This window comes from Halichoerus grypus, chromosome 8 (genome assembly GCF_964656455.1).
Source record: "Halichoerus grypus chromosome 8, mHalGry1.hap1.1, whole genome shotgun sequence".
In the NCBI taxonomy this organism is placed as follows: domain Eukaryota; kingdom Metazoa; phylum Chordata; class Mammalia; order Carnivora; family Phocidae; genus Halichoerus; species Halichoerus grypus.
In genome coordinates this window covers 1531519-1549183 of record NC_135719.1, presented here as the reverse complement: position 1 = coordinate 1549183, position 17665 = coordinate 1531519, and the positions used below count along the sequence as shown (strand labels likewise).

The following is a 17665-nucleotide window of genomic DNA, read 5'->3' as shown; positions in this document are numbered from 1 at the left end:
GGCATTCCAGGAAAACTAGGGGAAAGGACCCTTTGCAAGGCCTGAGTATAGAAATCCCAAACAAATTAGATATGAAGACTGAACTACAAGACAATTTGTGATTTATGGCTTTAATATTTAGGTGTGAAGTGAAGCCGGAATACTTTGTGTGGATTTTTTGTGACAATTTTATAAAAAAAAAAAAAAAAAAGGTAAATTACAAATTGAATGCTGGGGCTGATTCAACAGCCCATTTCATACATAACCCTCAATTTTTTTTTTTTTTGAAGATTTTATTTATTTATTTGACAGAGAGAGACACAGCGAGAGAGGGAACACAGGCAGGGGGAGTGGGAGAGGGAGAAGCAGGCGTCCCGCGGAGCAGGGAGCCCGATGCGGGGCTCGATCCCAGGACCCTGGGATCATGACCTGAGCCGAAGGCAGACGCTTAACGACTGAGCCACCCAGGCGCCCCTATAACCCTCAATTTCAAAATGTGCTCATCAAAACGGCTTTATAAATAATACTTTGGAACTTGGGTACAGAAAATTGGATTAGTCATAATCTTTGGTTCACGACACTTTCAGCATTGGTTCACACACGGTCTGCCTTTAGTTATGTCCAGTGTAAGCATCCTGAACGGACTTACTCTCTGGGCGCCTGGATGGCTCCGTCGGTTAAGCATCCAGTGCTTGATCTGGGCTCAGGTCTTGATCTCAGGGTCACGGGCTCAAGCCCCACATTGGGCTCCACACTGGGCATGGAGTCTACTTCGAACAAACAAAACTGAACTGACTCTCAAGAGCTGGGGGGCTTGACCACATGCACACATGCCTTGCCTCCTCCCTGCTAAGCATACCATCCTTAGTTTCCATCACTACCTTTCTCTTCATCTAAATCCTATAAATGTATAGGACTCGCAAATAAGTGTATCTTACTAAAATCTTTATAGGTGAGCATGTCGTATACTTTGACTTTTTTGCTCACTATACCTCTAAGTTAGGGCTTCCTGTGCCTTCCACGTTGCTGTGTCATTCAGGATCACTAGCTCTGATTACTGCACGATATTCTATTATAAGATTATATCGTATTTTATTCACCCACTCTTCAATGGGACTTGGGTTTTTCTAAGTTTTTGCTTTCTGTAAACACTGCTATGAAAATTGTTCATGTCTCCTGTTATCTATGTGCAAGTTTTTCTTGGGTATACATTTAGGACTGCGATTTCTGGATTACAGGATGTGTGAAAGGTAATACCGGGGGCGCATGGCTGGTTCAGTCAGAAGAGCAAGTGACTCTATCAGGGTTGTGAGTTTCAGCCCCATGTTGGACACAAAGATTACTTAAAAACTTCAAAAAAATAAAAAAATAAAAGGTAACACCAAATCTTCTAAAGGACTGAACCACTTTTGACTAATACCAGCAGCTTATCAGAAGTTATGCGGGATCCCTCCAACACGACGTACTGCCAGACTTTTAAAATTTTGCCAGTTGAGTGGGTATAAAATGGTATCTCACTGTGGTATTGATTTGCATTGTAATTTCTCCCAGTTTGTAACTCATCTTTTCTCTTTCTTTGAAGATACTTTAAATATTAGTGCATAAAATACCTCATTTTCCTTTCTTTTTAAAATTGAAATAGCTGACGCACGATGCTGTATTAGTTTCAGGTGGACATCGTAGTGATTTGACATTCATATACATTCAGAATGCTCACCACGATTAAGTGCTGTCACCATCTGCCATCAGAGTTATCACGATGGTATTGACCATGTTCCCTGTGCTGTACTTTTCAGCCCGGGGACTTATTTTGTAAGTGGAAGTTTGTACCTCTTTGTCCCCCCATCACCAACTTTACCCACCTCCCCCTCTCTGGCAGCCACCAGCTTGCTGTCTGTGGTTAACATCTGTTTCTGTTCTGTTTGTTCATTGTTTTGATCCCACATAGGACTGAAATCCTATGGTATCTGTCTTTCACTTATTTCACTGAGCAAAATCACCTCTAGGTCCATCCATGGTGTTGCAAATGGCAAGATCTCATTCTTTTTCCTTATGACTAATATTCCATCGTGTGCATGTACATACACACATCTTTATCTGTTCATCTACTGATGGACACTTTAGGTTGCTTCTGTATCTTGGCTATTGTAGGTAATGCTACAATAAACAACAATGCTTTTATCTTTCTGAGTTAGCTTTCGTTTTCCTTAAGTAAATACTCCACAAAGTATAATTGCTGAATCGTATGGTATTTTCATTTTCAATTGAGGACCCTCCATACTCTTTTCCACAGTGGCTGCACGGTTTGCGTTCCCACCAAGAGTGCACGAGGGGACCGCGTCCTCGCCAACACCTGCTGTTTCTTGTGTTAATTTTAGCCATTCTGACAGGTGTGAGGTGCTATCTCATTGTGGTTTTGATCTGCATTTCCTGATGAGGTGGAGCATCTTTTTATGTGTCTGTTGGGCATCTATAGGTCTTCTTCAGCAAAGTGTCTACTCAGGTCTTCTGCCCATTTTTTAAATCAAATTTTTTTGTGTTGAGTTCCCATTCCGGAGGTTGCCTTTTCATTTTGTTGATGGTTTCCCTCACTGTGTGAAAGCTTTTTAGTTTCATGTAGTCCCAATTGTTTATTTTTGCTTTTCTTGCCCTTGCTTTGTCAGAGTATAGTTTAAGATCTTTTTGGGCTCTTGTGGCTCCAGATTTTAGGGTCATTTATTCTGATTCTGTGAAAAATGCTATTGGTGTACTGATAGGTATTGCACTGAATCTGTAGATTGCTTTGGGTGGTATGGACATTTTAACAATGTTAATTCTTCAAATCCATGAGCATGGAATATCTTTCCATTCATTTGTATCACCTTCAATTTCTTCCACCAATGTCTTCTGAGTACAGGTCTTTCACCTCCCTGGTTAAGTTTATTCCTAGGTATAAAATACCTCATTTTAATACCAAATTTATCAATAACACTTTCAGTTAATGCTTTGTGTCTTAAGTACTACCCTATCTCACGGCCAAAGAAGTAGTTATCTTTACCTTTTCCCCAAGTTTGAAAATTTTGTGTGACATTTAAGACATTAACTTCCTCTGGCATGAGAAAAGAGTTAATTTTCATCCTTTCCCACACAGATAACCAATTGTTCTAGCTCTAATTTTCAAATTAACTTCCCCGATGTTACATGCCACCTCTTACACCGAAGTTCAGTCTGTGCGTGCCTTTTTCCGGGCCATCTGGTCTATCCCATTGGGAAATGTGTACATCCCTTAGCTAATACCAAGCTCTTTTAATTAACATGGCTTCATGTGAACGAGTCCTAGCATCTGACAGGACAAGTGTCCACCCCCCTGCCCTTTCTTTTCCAAAAACACCTTAGCCCTTTGCTACCTTTTACTTTATAATTGCTTTAACAAGTTCCAGGAGAAAACTTGGTGGGATTTTGACTGGAATTGCTTTGCATCTACAGGTCTATCTGGGGACAGAGGACATCTTTATATTGTCTTCCTAGCCATTAACATGTCTCCCTCCCGGTTTACTGAGGTATTTAGTTATCGTCTCTTGATAATACTTGAGAATTTTTTCTTACAGAGGCCTTGAACATGCATGCAAATATCGAGTGTTTCCTCCGTTCTGCTTCTTAGGAACCTCTGTTTTGACTCACTCTACTGAATACAGGATTTCCAACTCAGTTCTGAACTCAAGCAGGGGCAGCAGGCAGCCTTTTGTTTCTGACTTTAAAACGGAACGAGTTTCCTCTTTTCGGAGGATGCTTGCTTTTCATTTGTTTGTTTGGTTTTACATAGAAACTATCAGCTTAAAGAAATTCCTCCCTAGTTCTAATTTATCAGGAGTTCTCATCATGAATGGGTGTTAAATTCTGTTCAATACTTAACATGAATCTGTTGGGCTAGTGAGAACAGTTTTCTCTTTTTAATCTGTTCATGTAACAAATTAACAGATAACATTTAAATAGATTACATTTACAGATTTTCATGCGAAGCCAACATTACATACTAAGATAGAACTTACAAGTAAAGTAGTGGTAAACAAATTTAAACCTAGAAATTTGTATTGTAAAATACTGCTTTTTACCTGTTTTATGTTTCGTGTTAAAAAAAGACTGGCGGCCAGAGAAGTCTGAAAACCACAGGACAAATGGTCTTTCTCGTCCACAATCCTCCAGCTGCCATGTTTGAATTATGCCCTTTCAGTTTCTCTAATTCTACCAGAAAAAGGAGCTCCTAACCAGATGCTAACTCAGTGTGACAGGATGTAGAACAGAGCTAGAAAATTCGATATCTATGTGACAAAAAGCAGTTCTTGGTGTTAAAGAAATGCTGACCCCTTCAACGCAAAGGAATCTAAGATTACAATTTATCGTCATAAGATCAGACACAAATAGATGTGAGAACAGTAACAGGACCTGTACAAAATTAATAAAGTAGAAAACTAAAGGACCAAAAGTCGAAATGAACTACCAGAAAGAAGAGCAGAGAAAGTAATACAAGGGAACGTTATGGTTTTCCTTTTTATTTAATCAAAGACTGGTGGGTAAACATAAATACAGCACAATTACTTCAGATCATTCTTCATATTGTATACACACAGACCGATGAACGTAATCTGAAAGAAACCTGCAGTCGGCAATGAAATGCATACAGCTTTTCCTTCCCTCGCTCAAAAAAATTTAAAAACACACAAACTTAGAATCTCATCAGCACACACTCTCCTGTGACAAATGATTCAGACATAAATAGTGGGTGCAAAGAAACCATATGCTAACATATGCAGAACCTTTGTTAATGAAAACCCAGAAGCAGCCGTAAGGATGAAGATACATTCAGTGACTGGTAACTAGTTGTGCCCTGAGGGGCGCCATCGACAGAGATCGTGCTGCAGAGAAAAGCTATGTACACACACAATGAGAAAATAAACTGCAAGATCAACGCATGCATGTTTAATACTGGAAAAATCACGGCCCTCCAAAATTGCTCCACGTTTGTTATAAAAGCCCTCTGCACTCAACTAAAATTAAAATGATCTTAAAAGGATAATACTTGTAAAGTTTACTTAAGTCTTTTCAGCCACAGAAACTGCAATGGAAATAAATGTTCAGAGTCATTTTCAAAACAAAAACAAAAATCTATTCTTCTGATGACATGCATGATTAAAAGGTCTATGCAAGATACATTGCTCTACATTCCCAATGACTAGGAAAAAAAACCTCAAGTCAATTTTTAGTTTGCAGATGGTCAAAGGATTTTGTATTCCAGCAGGAGTTCAAATCTTCTGGATCTTTTCACCAACAACTACTGGATTTTCTTTTCTGATTTTCTCAGCAGCATCAGCTTTGTAATTGTAAGAGCAATTGTGTACATCGGAGTAACGGTGTACACCACAGTAAACATTTCCACACCGGCATTCAAACCCTGAAAATGGATCAGTACACACACGTGAGTTGGATGGAAGGTCTGTTAAGTTCCTTAGTATCATTAATGTTAAAAATATCATGATTTAGGGCAGCCGTCTAAAGAATCATTCCAGACAGTTTCAGGACCTAGTAACATTTTCAGAATTCACTAGTTGATAGCTTTCGTTTTATTCCTAGCTACAAATAGAGGCTTGTACGCCCAGCGGATCCTCGCCGCTTCTCTGAGCTCAGTCTCTTCACCTGTGCCGTGACCACAACTAGTTCTTAACAAAATCAGGACTGCTACACTGGATGGAAGACACTTCTCAAGCCCACGTTCTAAATGTGAAATAAGCACACTCTCAGAAAGCAACCTGAAAACTGAACTAAGCAAAGGTGTAACGAGACTGCTGGGAGAACTGCTAAGAAACAGCATGCTCTGCACCCTGGCTTCCCGGGCGGACCTCCAGTGCAGAGGCGACCTGGCTCCTGCTGGCTGAGTGAGAGCAGGGCCTGGGGTCCAGAGCCTGAGCGTGAATCCGCTTACTAACGCAGGCAAATTGCTTAGCTCCTCTGAGCCTCAGCTTCCGCATCTGTAATTTTGGAATAATAAATTACTATAGGGATTAAATGAGGAATGTGTTAAACGCTTAACATTTAGTAAACATGCCATAAATGCTATTTATTTTAGGGACATGCCCAAAGAGTTGAAGCCAAAAGAGAGAGAAAGAGAGAGTGTGGATAGTCCATATCAAACCAGTCCTGATTCCCAAAATTAAGATTTTATGGTAGGAAGGAACTGTTGGAAATGGAGCAGAGGAATCAGTATTTCGAATGCTGACATCTGATGGAAGCGTCCTCTACCACATTTTGTTTTTGCTTCAGAAACATATTCTGTAGCTTCATGATAAGGAACAGAAAATGAAGCGTATAGCAACACCAGGCTGACAGGTTGGACAGGACGGAAGTTACTGCGCCTCAGCCTTCCCATCACGAAGTCTGAGAGTGTCTGAGATGCAGAAATACTATTATTTGTTACTAAACATGTGTATTTTAAAATACCTGATTCGTTCATGCTTGTATTCTTTAAATAAACACATCTGCCAAAGCATGGGCCCGTCTTCAACACCTTTGATACCAGACCGCACTCCACTTTCCACCCTCTCTACAACCTGTTCCCTGGCCAGAGAAACCTTCCTGAGATCCTGAAACTCTCATCTACTCTTCTCAGCTCTGAAGTCAAATTTTTGTGGAGTATTCAGCACAATGCCAGGCACACAACAGATAATAAATGGATTCTTTCCAGCTGCGCGTGCTCCCCACCGTGGGGCACAGCCCCCGGCAGCAGCCTTCTCAGGGGACACCCCTCTTCCCAGGCCACGTGCTACTGCCGCCCTCCCCAGCTCGGGCCCCTCAACGCGCCCCGTTCTTTCCTTTATCCGACCTTCTGTTCAGGCTAGTCTTTCTGCCCGAAATGGCCCTCTTTCCATCCATTCTAAGTCCTACTCATCGTTCAAGACCCAGCTGAAACACGCTGCCTCCATGACGCTCTCCGTGATGGGCCTCTACTCCCCTTCTTTTACATGAATTAATTAGGATACCTGTCCCTGAACTCCCAAAGTAACCCATTGACTGTACTCAATCTACTTTATTTGCTAAATATCCAGATAATATTTCAAGTATTTTTCTTCCTCCCTTAGTAACAGAACCGTGTAACAGCTCTGTTGCAGTCGTGCGGCGGGGGCTGACGCCTCACAAGGGCTAACTCACTGGGCCCTCACGAGCACCATCATCAGCCATTCTACACAGACACGGTACCTCTCGGCCTGCCAAGTACTTAACTACCCCCTTCCTCCGCAACTTCTGGCTTTGCCACGGCAGGAGCCATGCCTTCCACGGCACCTGGCACTGTGACCCGACCTGTCTAATGCTCTCAAACCCAGCTGGAATGAATTTTTAAAAGAAAATCTATTCACTTCACTTTCAGGTATATAATTAAAGCTACTTTATTTAAGAAAATTCAGAAGCTGAAGTATATCCAGTACTAACTCTCATGGGAACAAAAATGATCTGCACTGAAGCCAGGAACAGTAAGCCATGCATTATTTTAAAATACAATCTTAAGTTTAAACCATTGGATTTAGGCCCTTACCAGTAAGTCCCACTTTCTTCCTGCACATGAAACAGCGATTCTTTTTTTGTTTTGGTTTTTCAAGAGACTTGCTTTGCTCTTCAGATGGCTGTTGTGCCGTATCTGATACTGAAGCTGACAAAAACAGGAAGGTGGTAAAATTTAATCATTCAGTAAGATTTTAATACTGGGTGGTGGCTGTCCCCCTGCCCCACCCTCAGTAGTGATCTGTTACTGGGCGGATAACCGAGGAATCTCTTAGCATGGAAGATGCTACAGTAAGTTACAAAGTAGACATTAATACAACCCCCTTCCCGTTAAATCTATGTACCTATGTTACGCACCTGTGTGCACAGGTGGGCGCACAGGGAATCCAGAACATACACTGGTATGTTAACGGTGACTCCAGAGGTCTAGTGCGGTATTCCCTATTTTTTCTAGTAATTATGTATTCGACCCCCACGCAAATACTAGCTGGGTATTCTAAGGGAGTGTGTAAGAAAATGGCCACAACCCAACTCTGAAATATTGCTGGGGTCAGAACTATGTAGTTTTCTCAGAGAACAAGGACAGAAAGGGCTGAAACCAAGATTAGGTAGAACACTGTGTTTAAAATTCTCAGAATGTTTCACATAAAACCTTTAAAATGTTAGGAAGATAAATTTATTAGAATGTTATAATTAGGATAATAAATTGACGCACGTAAGTAGCAAAACCAAGGCCAGTTGCACCAAGATTCGGTCAAAGCACTGTGCCCACATCTGAACCGATGTGAACCCTCCTGTCCCTCATCCCCTGGCCCTCCCGGACGCTGTCACCGGAGTCAGAGCCTGTCACATGACCCAGCACACGACATCTCGCTCTAAAGCAATGACTTTCTGCAGCCAAGTTCTGGCCCTCTCCGAGCTTCTCAGCATCCAGTCCTCGAGGACGCTCCTGCTCAAGCACTGTGAGCCAGCCCTCTGCTCACGCCATTTACAAACCAATCCAAAGCATACAAAGTCTTCCAATCTCTGGGCTTCTGTCAACAGCCTTTCTGTGTGGAATGCTTTCCCACGCCCCTCCTGTCCCACTCTCTCCCTGGCTTCCTCGAATTGGTCTTTCTTGTTTAAGCTTATACCATCAACTCTTACTCCATCCTCTACCCAACGACTTAAACAGGAGCCTTCCTATGTGCCCCACTAGTACGGCCCACACTATGGTAACGGCCTCTTTGTCCTCACCCGGCCTAGCAGTGAGCTGCTCCAGCGCAGGAGCTTGTCCTCTCCACTCCTGCTGCAGCCTGCCCTGGTAACGGCCTCTTTGTCCTCACCCGGCCTAGCAGTGAGCTGCTCCAGCGCAGGAGCTTGTCCTCTCCACTCCTGCTGCAGCCTGCCCTGGTAACGGCCTCTTTGTCCTCAGCCGGCCTAGCAGTGAGCCCCTCCAGCGCAGGAGCTTGTCCTCTCCACTCCTGCTGCAGCCTGCCCTGGCACCCCGACCACAAGGCAGGCGCCTCACAAAACCTGCTCAGCTGCATTCCCTCACTACTCACCCACTGCAGTCATGTGCCCCAGCTGCCCCAATGCCACGGGAAGTGAGCCCACCAAGGGCTGGTGGTATCTTACCCCCCATATGAATCTCCAGCACCCATCACAACGAACTACACACAGCAGATGCGCAAGCATTTGACATAATGGATTCTAACCTGCCTATGTTAACTATATTACCTCCCATTTTAACAAAATATGACAAAGACAAAACACCACAAACGAACAAGTAAACTCCACCTAGAAATTCTGAAACCAGATGGGAGACAGCTGTGCTAATATAAACATTTTAAACAGATTATGGACACATAAAACCTTTTATTATTAATAAATAAATATCCTCAGAATGTGAACTCTATGATGGTAGCGGCTGAACGTCTTGCTTACTTATTTTATCCACAGCTCCTAGAACAGTATCAAACAACATTCTGCTATGTGTAAAGAGCTCAAAAATAGTTTAACTTGCCATCAGAAAAGAATCTGTTTATTGTCTCTGAAACGTGTAAGCCATAATATCCAACCTGTTCTCCCAACTGTGATATTCACACAAACTTACAGGAACAATGCTTAAACAGCAACAACGCACACTCCAAGAAAACTTTAACAAAACCAGGTGAACTACTGAGGCACAAACTTTGGAATCTGGAAATGGAGGAGAGTGAGGATACGCTTCCCTGCCCCCCCCCACTCCTGCACACACTCCTGCACACACGTCTCAGCCCTAATGCTCCGTCCACAGCAGATGCACAACCTTTAGAGTCAAGGATCCACAGGCAGCCCGAGAGCCGGTGAGCGAGGGCTAGCATCTGAGGCTGATCATCGTCCACTCATGACCCCATGAGACTAAGGTGACCTTCGCTTGCCTCCAGCTACCGACTGCCAGCTTGAATTGAAACATTCACCAAATCAGTTCATGGGCAAGATGACCTAGTATTGTGTAAACGCCTAGGATTCCCGGAAATTACCCATTTCCTTATATGTGAGATTTAAGACCAAAGCATGCCTTATCAAACTCTTAATCATGTAAAAGGAAACAATTCTGTCTTTTAAAAGGGCCATAAACATATTGAACCTGAAGCCAAAATGAGAAGTGTCCTCAGAACTAGGCAGTTTCTCACAGTGTGACAGGAGAACTGGATACAAGATCAGCTGCTTGCTAATGACTGAGAACAGGCAGCCGCCTACGTCCTATCTGCCGTTCTGCAAGTCTGTTTGGGAGGCCTAGGCATGAAGGCTGGGAAGTAAACTTAAATCCCAACTAGACAAAGTCTACTGGCCAGTAATTTTAAGATACTTCACAAGCCCTCTGGCTCTGGGTCCTGCTAAAAAAGTACACAAATATAACAGTAAGTATATAAACTACCTAGCATTACTTCTGCTACCCTTGTTTGGAAGCACATTAATACACATGATGAATACTAACAAACAACCTGGGAGTCATCTGACAGCAGACACAGTCCCCACGTAATGTAATGCGCACGTCTTCCTCACACAGTAGGACCAGTCCCCCCCCTCTCGGAGGTCAGACGAAGCTCGGTGCTTGGGGGCTTCTGCTCACCACTTACACCCAGTGCTGACACCGAGCGGTCCCTCGACAGACACTTACTGAATGAACATACACTTTTCCAACGACCCACTGGGAGAACATTCATTTTCCTTCTCTGTACTTCATTTTATGCAAAATGAGGGGTTGAACCAAATGATCTTTAAGTTATTCCTAGCTCAAAAATTCTTTACAAAATGACATTTTAAATATTCAAGGGAAAAATAAGCCTTACAGTATAGCAGGGTCCAAAAAAATAGACCAAGCCATAGATTTAATTATATATTTTCCAACCACTGTGTTAAAAAGTATAGAAGGGCAAAATTAATATATATTATCATTTAAAATGTAATCAGTATTTAAAGTATTAGTGAGATATTTCTCATCTTTTTGATACTCAGTCTCTGAAACCTACGTATACGTTACACTACTAGCAAACAAATATGTACTAAACTAACTTCAGACCGGCCGCCTCTCAAGGGCTCAGTAGTACCCAAGACCAGCGGCCACCTTTCTGGACAGAGCAGCTCTGTGCAGGACAGCAGTTTCTATTAGCAGCTATCTGGGAAAAAGAAGTGTCACATTAATCTTCTTAAAATACAACTTTGTGTCATCTCTAAAAAAAAAACAAAAAAGCAACCAGCCTTCACAAGGCTCTCTCCCCTACCCATGGATTAGAACCGAGTACCTCAGGAATCTTCCATGAGCTGCTTTAAACAACCTTCTCGGCTTTCGTTCCAGCACAGCCCTGCTGAACGGGCCCCTCCAGCAAGTGCTGCCCCCGCCGCCCCCGAGGTGTGCCTGTGTGACCACAGACGGCCCTCTTCACTGCACCTGCCTCCCGCCTACATGAACCACACGGCCTGTGGCGTCCGTGCCTGGCTTCTTGTACTCTGCATGTTTTCACCCCTGCTGTGGCAGGGATCAGAACTTCGACTCCTTTCCCGGCTGAGGAACACTCCGGAGTATGGACAGCCCACATCTCGTTTATCCAGTCCCCTGCTGATGGCCATCTGGGTTGTTGCCACGTTTTGGTAACTATGAACAATGCTGCTATGAACACTATGAACACACACGTTTCTGTGTGGACACGTTTTCAATCCCCTGGGAATTAGGAATGGAATTTCTGGGTCATACGGGTAACTCTCTGACTTTCTGAATTCAATGTGTAACTGCCACACTGTTTCCCAAAGCGGCTGCACCACTGTGCGTCCCCAACAACCATGCACTAGAGCTCTAATTTCTCCATATCCTTCACACTTGACCATTTGCACAGCTTCTTTGGAAAAACATCTATTCAAATCCTTGCCCTTTCAAGAACTGGTCTTTCTATTGTTGGAATTTAAAACATTCGTTATATAATCTTATCAGATCTATGATTCGCAAATATTTTCCCCATTGTGTGGACTACCTTTTCGCACTCTTGATGGTGTCCCTTGAAGCAAACAGGTTCCAGTGTGTCTGTGTTCCTCTGGTCGCTTGTGCGTCAGGTGCCCCACCTAAGGAAGCGCTGCCTGAGCCAAGGCCATGAAGACTTAAGCCTGTTTTTCTTTTAAACGTTTTACAGTTTTGGCTCCTATGTTCTAGTATTCTGGTGTAAACTTTTATATAAGGTGTGAATAGAGGTCCAATTTTACCCTTTTAACTATCCAGCATCATCTGCTGAAGCCTACTCCTCCCCTACCGGACGATCTTGGCACATTTGTTGAAAACCACCTGCCCGTGACTGTCAGAGTGTATTTCCGGGCGCCGGTCCTACCCCCGCGATCCACAGGAGTGTCCTCACGCCCGCATCTGTAACCGCAGTTACTGCGGCTTGTGGTCAGCTCTGAGACTGGGAACTGTTAGTCTTCCTCAGCTCTGTTCTGCTTTTTCCAAGACTGGCTATTCTCACCCAGACTTTAAAATCAGAAGAAATCTTTGATTTTTAATCCAGACAGCTTTCTCAAATTTGTCTAACGGGACTGTTCCTCTTGGATTGTTCTGAGCCACTGAGCTGTCCACTCAATTCTGTATGAAGTCAGGATCCCTAAGAGTTGGAGTCTGGGGAATCTAGTTCACTCTGTCAACTCCAGGAGACAATCCCTGTCCACCGTTCTGACAATAACTCAGTCCTCCTAGAACGCGTCACTGATGAAGGGCTCAGCACCTCATCTCGTGCTACTGTTGGAAGCTTCGCAAGTCTCTCTTAACCTAAGCCTCCTCTAACTGCCACATCCCTGTGGCATTGCACAGACTAAGAATATCCTTTGTGGTATATAAAACCCATTTCACCTCCATCATTTCACTGACTTCTAGCACCCTGTAAGGTGGATGTGGCTATTACTTATTCTCCTTTAAAAGTAATAAAAGTATGGCTCAGTGGGGGCGTCAACATATGAAAATAGAACCTCTGGGGCCCCTGGGTGGCTCAGTCGGTTAAGCGCCTGCCTTCGGCTCAGGTCATGATCCCGGGGTCCTGGGATCGAGTCCCGGGTCAGTCTCCCTTCCCTGCTCAGCGGGGAGTCTGCTTCTCCCTCTCCTCCCCGCTCATGCTCTCTCTCTCTCAAATGAATAAGTAAAATCTTTAAAAAACAAAAGGAAGGAAGGAAGGAAGGAAGAAAATAGAACCTCTGATCCAAATTCCATTTCTTTTTCCTAAGGTTCAGGATCTGAGGGACTGACAGGTTAACCAAAGTGAAGCACAATGTGCAGGAAGGCAATCAAGTACGATGGTGTAAAGTGCACCAAAACACTTTAAAAAATGTTTTTAAAACTAGCTTTTGTGGGGCGCCTGTGTGCCTCAGTCGGTTAAGCGTCTGCCTTCGGCGCAGGTCATGATCCCGGGGTCCTGGGATCGAGCCCCGCATCGGGCTCCCTGCTCAGTGGGGAGCCTGCTTCTCCCTCTCCCTCTGCCTGCCTCTTTGCCTACTTGTGCTCTTTCTATCTCTCTGTCAAATAAATAAACAAAATCTTTAAAAAAAAAACAAAAAAAACCTAGCTTTTGTGAACTGAAAATCTGACATTCCTAAGTGAGACTACGTGAGGTATTGCTACTTGTTAAATTAGAAGAATAATTACATGAGAAACATGCTATAATATTCAAAGAGGAGAAAAACTCTTCAGAGCCACGAGGACACTCTTCAGCACCACCCGCCTGGTGGCAACACAGCCTAATTATAAGCAGAACACCTACAGAGGAAGAAGCTGTTCCAAGGACACTTATCTGAAAACTCCAATAAAGAATGTTAGGAAATGCTGGCTTAGATGCACGGCTGCTACTCATGAACCCTCTCCATGGGATGATCTTCCCATCTAAATCAATTTCCCTGAGGGATGCAAATGGAGTAATACAGGAGGAAGTAGATACTTGGCTGGTCATCAAGGCAGACGACACCACCCTGGCCGTGGGGGGGCTGCACGGCCCAGGCTAGCAAGCACAACAACTGTCCGGGAAAGAATCCTGGCCTGGAGTCGGGTGCCCGGGTTCCAGCTCCAGGTCAAATGACTACAGCACTGGAGTCCAAGACTTCTTCTCTGTCAGTGTTTGTCCATCCACTAAATAGATGGAAGAAAATACTCTCTGCATTTGTTTCTATCAACAGGGAAATCACAAGTAAGTTTATGTTATGAGTGTACGTGCACACAGACACGCATCCACTGACGCATTTCCCCTGCTACTGAGAATCTGCTTTATGCACTTCACGTTTATGAAAAACCTACATTAGTACCTGTTTTTGCTAACAAAGATATCAGCCAAAGAGAATTTTCGCTTTTATGAAATGGTAATTGCCTCTTTACACCATTTTAGTTTACAAAACGTTTCACCAAAATGCTCTACTTTTGGATAGCAGGGAAACCTGTATTTGTGCACATGTTTACAATAAAAGAAGACATTCTTAATTCAATAGCATAAGCAAAACCTTTTTAAAAACTAGGTTGTTAAGAAATTTTATGCACTGAAAATGAATCCTCTCAAACTCAGATGAAACTTATACCAGATTTTCCAAAGATTCTGCAATGCTAAAATAATGAATGCTGAGTTTTTAAGAGGTACTTATAAGCTAATACTGGTTTAACCTTAAAAGTCATTGAAATCATACATGAAAAAAGGAGTCTAAATTTTTAAAACCCCTTATGATTTCTCCTCATACAGCTTCAAGACCACCTTCTGCATTCCTGTCCTCAGGGCTAGGTACAGAAAACTACCCTGTTCTCCATACACCACGAATGGTATAAAAGCACTTTACATGGTCATAGGTGACCAACCTCTCTTCATCTTTTGTCAGACTTGTACAATAATTGCTACCGTATCCTTAAGCGGCACACATTTTGTTCACGAGCAACATTCTAAACTTTGTTCCATCGTGAGATAATAACATCTTCATGATTAGCAGCCTGTTTTCATTTTTCCTTACTTAGCTCTCTTCCCAAACTGCTAAGCAACCCTTGCTTCTAGAAACTCTCCGACGTGGGCACCTGTGGGCTGAAATTAACCAGGGCCCAGATGACTTCTCCTTCCTTTGCTGACTCGTCCTCCAACCTGCTCCTAATTTTAGCTCCTCATTTTTCAACATGTGCCAAGGACATCCAAGTAGCAGACATAATACTCATCACACATCTGAATACCAATTATCTATCGACAACCTCCAACAGAGCAAATTCTGAAATGTGATCCCGTCCAACTGACTGAGTGCGCATCCTGTCTGGCCACACCACCCCTTTGAGCCCCCTGTCTAAAGCAGCTGGCCACTGCCGCCGTCACAAAACCAAAAGCTTTACCACCCTTCTCCTACTTCCCATACCCCAGGGATAAGTAAATCTTAGGGATTTTTCTATTTCTTCCCTTCCTAAAATTTTTCTATTTAACAAAAAAAATAAGACATTTTCACTTGTAATGTTTATTAATTTACAATAATATGCTACATGGAAGAGAATACTGATGTTGGCCAGACAGTATATTTTCTTGCTATAGCAAAATCTACAAACAGGTCAACTATGCTAATCATTTCTCGGGCGTGAACTCAGAGCAAGGGGAACTAGCCCGCTCAGCCACATTTAAACTTCAGCAAATTCAGCTAAGATGACAAGATACACCTGTGGCCACCATGCGGACACCGTGTTCGACGGAAGGTCTCACTGGCCCGGAGAGCTTCTCTCTCTGAGCCAGGCCGTAGGCACAGCCGTGGGCTCACTGTTCCCGAGCGTCCTTCCCCAGTGAGCCAGGGTCTCCACACGAGCACAGGCCATCTACCAGGCTCCTCAGTCTCTCTACCATCTCTGCCGCCGAGAAAGCCTTCCTACATCATTCTGACCCACATGATGGGGATGGAAAGAGTGTGGGCAAGAGCAAGAGGCACCGTGCTGTGAAGACGAGAAACCGAACGTGACGGCTGCCCTCGCACCCACACACGGGGAGAGAGGGACGACCGCCAGGCACGTCCAACGGTCTAACGACCCGAGTCAAAAGGTAAGAGATTCCCCCTATGCCGAAGCCGTAGTTGCTTGCAGGGGAAATAATATTTAGGTTAAACTGGTAAAAATAACAGTAAAAGAGAACAGTATAATACCACTATTCATTCACTTAGTTCTCAAACTAAACAAATTTACAATTTTCTACATTTACATTGACGACATAAATTACGTATCCGTGTGAAGTGGCTCCCAACATTTCAGTCCATTAAATACTTGAAGATATAAAATATTCTGCTCATAAAGAAAATAAACATAAACATATATTTTAGGCAGGCAATTTAAAAGAATATATGCTCCGAGGACAGTGCCTGGCCTGTAATCCTCAGCTGTTAAGTGAATGACGGAAGTGAGTTAGCTCATGTGCAAACCTTGCAGGTCTTCTGTTTCAGCTCCTGCTTTGTCCACAGATGTACTGTCCACTTGGGAAGATGCTACAGATTCTGATAAAAGTGACTGATTTGATACAGGGCTAGAAAAGCAAAAATACGTAGATTTACAAAATGATCTCCACGCAGGAACAGTAACCAGAGTGACGTAATAAATATGAGTTCAACATATCTAAGCACATCATTACAAGAATGAACACGGAGATACTGTTCTGTAACTTCGCATTAACCAGAGCGCCATGAACCCAGAGACCAGTCTGGACCAGAAGTTCATGGCATCAGCAATAAGAGCAACAGTGAGTGGTCTCTGTGCATGAATTCACCACATGAACGCTAGCTCAGCCACACGTGGCTTCAGGAGCCGGGTTACAACGTGGGAAAGGACGTGCTGGGCAGCGGAACTGGGTGTCCCCCATCACAAACTGGGGAAAGGACTAGAGTAGAAACGTCATCCTTGTTTCCTAATAGCAGAGGACAGGGAAGCAAGTACTTCTGTGTTTTCAGGCTTCTACATGGCGGGACTTCCGGAGGGCACGGCCCAAGCCAGGGAGCGAGGAGCCCAGAGGGCCTGCAGCACAGGAACTGACCCCCGCAGACAGCGGCCCCGGTGAGAACCCAGCATCTGAATTCAGCAGGAAGCCTCTTCTGACTAGTCAGCAGTGAGACAGATGCAGTGTTAGGCTGGCTGACCTACAGGGACTTGACCTCCCTCTCCTTCACGGCACTGATCAGAGGACACGTGCCTCCTCCGTCACCAGCTCGCCAACCGGCGCTCGGAGCCTGCGTCTTACCTGGGCTGCACAGATGCAGGCGTGGAGTCTAGCGGTGACTGGGCATCCGGGACGCTGCCGTCTGTGCACTGGACGGGTAAGGATTCAGACAGACTGCTGACAGAAGCTGCTGCAACAGAACCACACTGCGGATTAGGGACTCTGCGCTCTGGGCATTCCGACACCTTGTCTAAAATAGAGAACAGCTATACGCGAACTAGAGTAGACAAATCTTGTTTTACCACACCTATAATATGCTGCTTCATTACTTTAAAAATTTTTCAATAATTTTCCAATAGAAAAAAGGTAACTTAAACCAAGAAAGAAACGACCTACATACTGTATATATTCATAACCTGAACTACTTCTCAGGACTACAGGTCACTCACACCCTCGAATTCACACACATCTTGCAAGTACTAGTGCACAAAGTATTTAAAACAAAAGATGGAGCAGTTGAGGCAAAC

General features: G+C 43.8%; 1 protein-coding gene across 10 annotated transcripts in view; it reads right to left on the bottom strand.

The window, feature by feature from the left end:
* Positions 1-4492: 4492 nt before the first annotated feature.
* ZFAND6 (zinc finger AN1-type containing 6) overlaps positions 4493-17665 on the bottom strand; it is a 69414-nt gene continuing 56241 nt past the window's right edge. For 9 of the 10 annotated variants that reach the window (XM_078078805.1, XM_078078802.1, XM_036079129.2 and 6 more), the window contains 4 exons: positions 17220-17328; positions 16411-16511; positions 7541-7654; positions 4493-5407 (listed from right to left, as the gene is read on the bottom strand). In XM_078078805.1, the coding sequence (XP_077934931.1) occupies positions 5259-5407; positions 7541-7654; positions 16411-16511; positions 17220-17328 (473 nt within the window). In that variant the 3' untranslated portion in view covers positions 4493-5258. The remainder of the gene's footprint in view (positions 5408-7540; positions 7655-16410; positions 16512-17219; positions 17329-17665) is intronic. The other variant, XM_036079133.2, reaches the window with a different exon arrangement.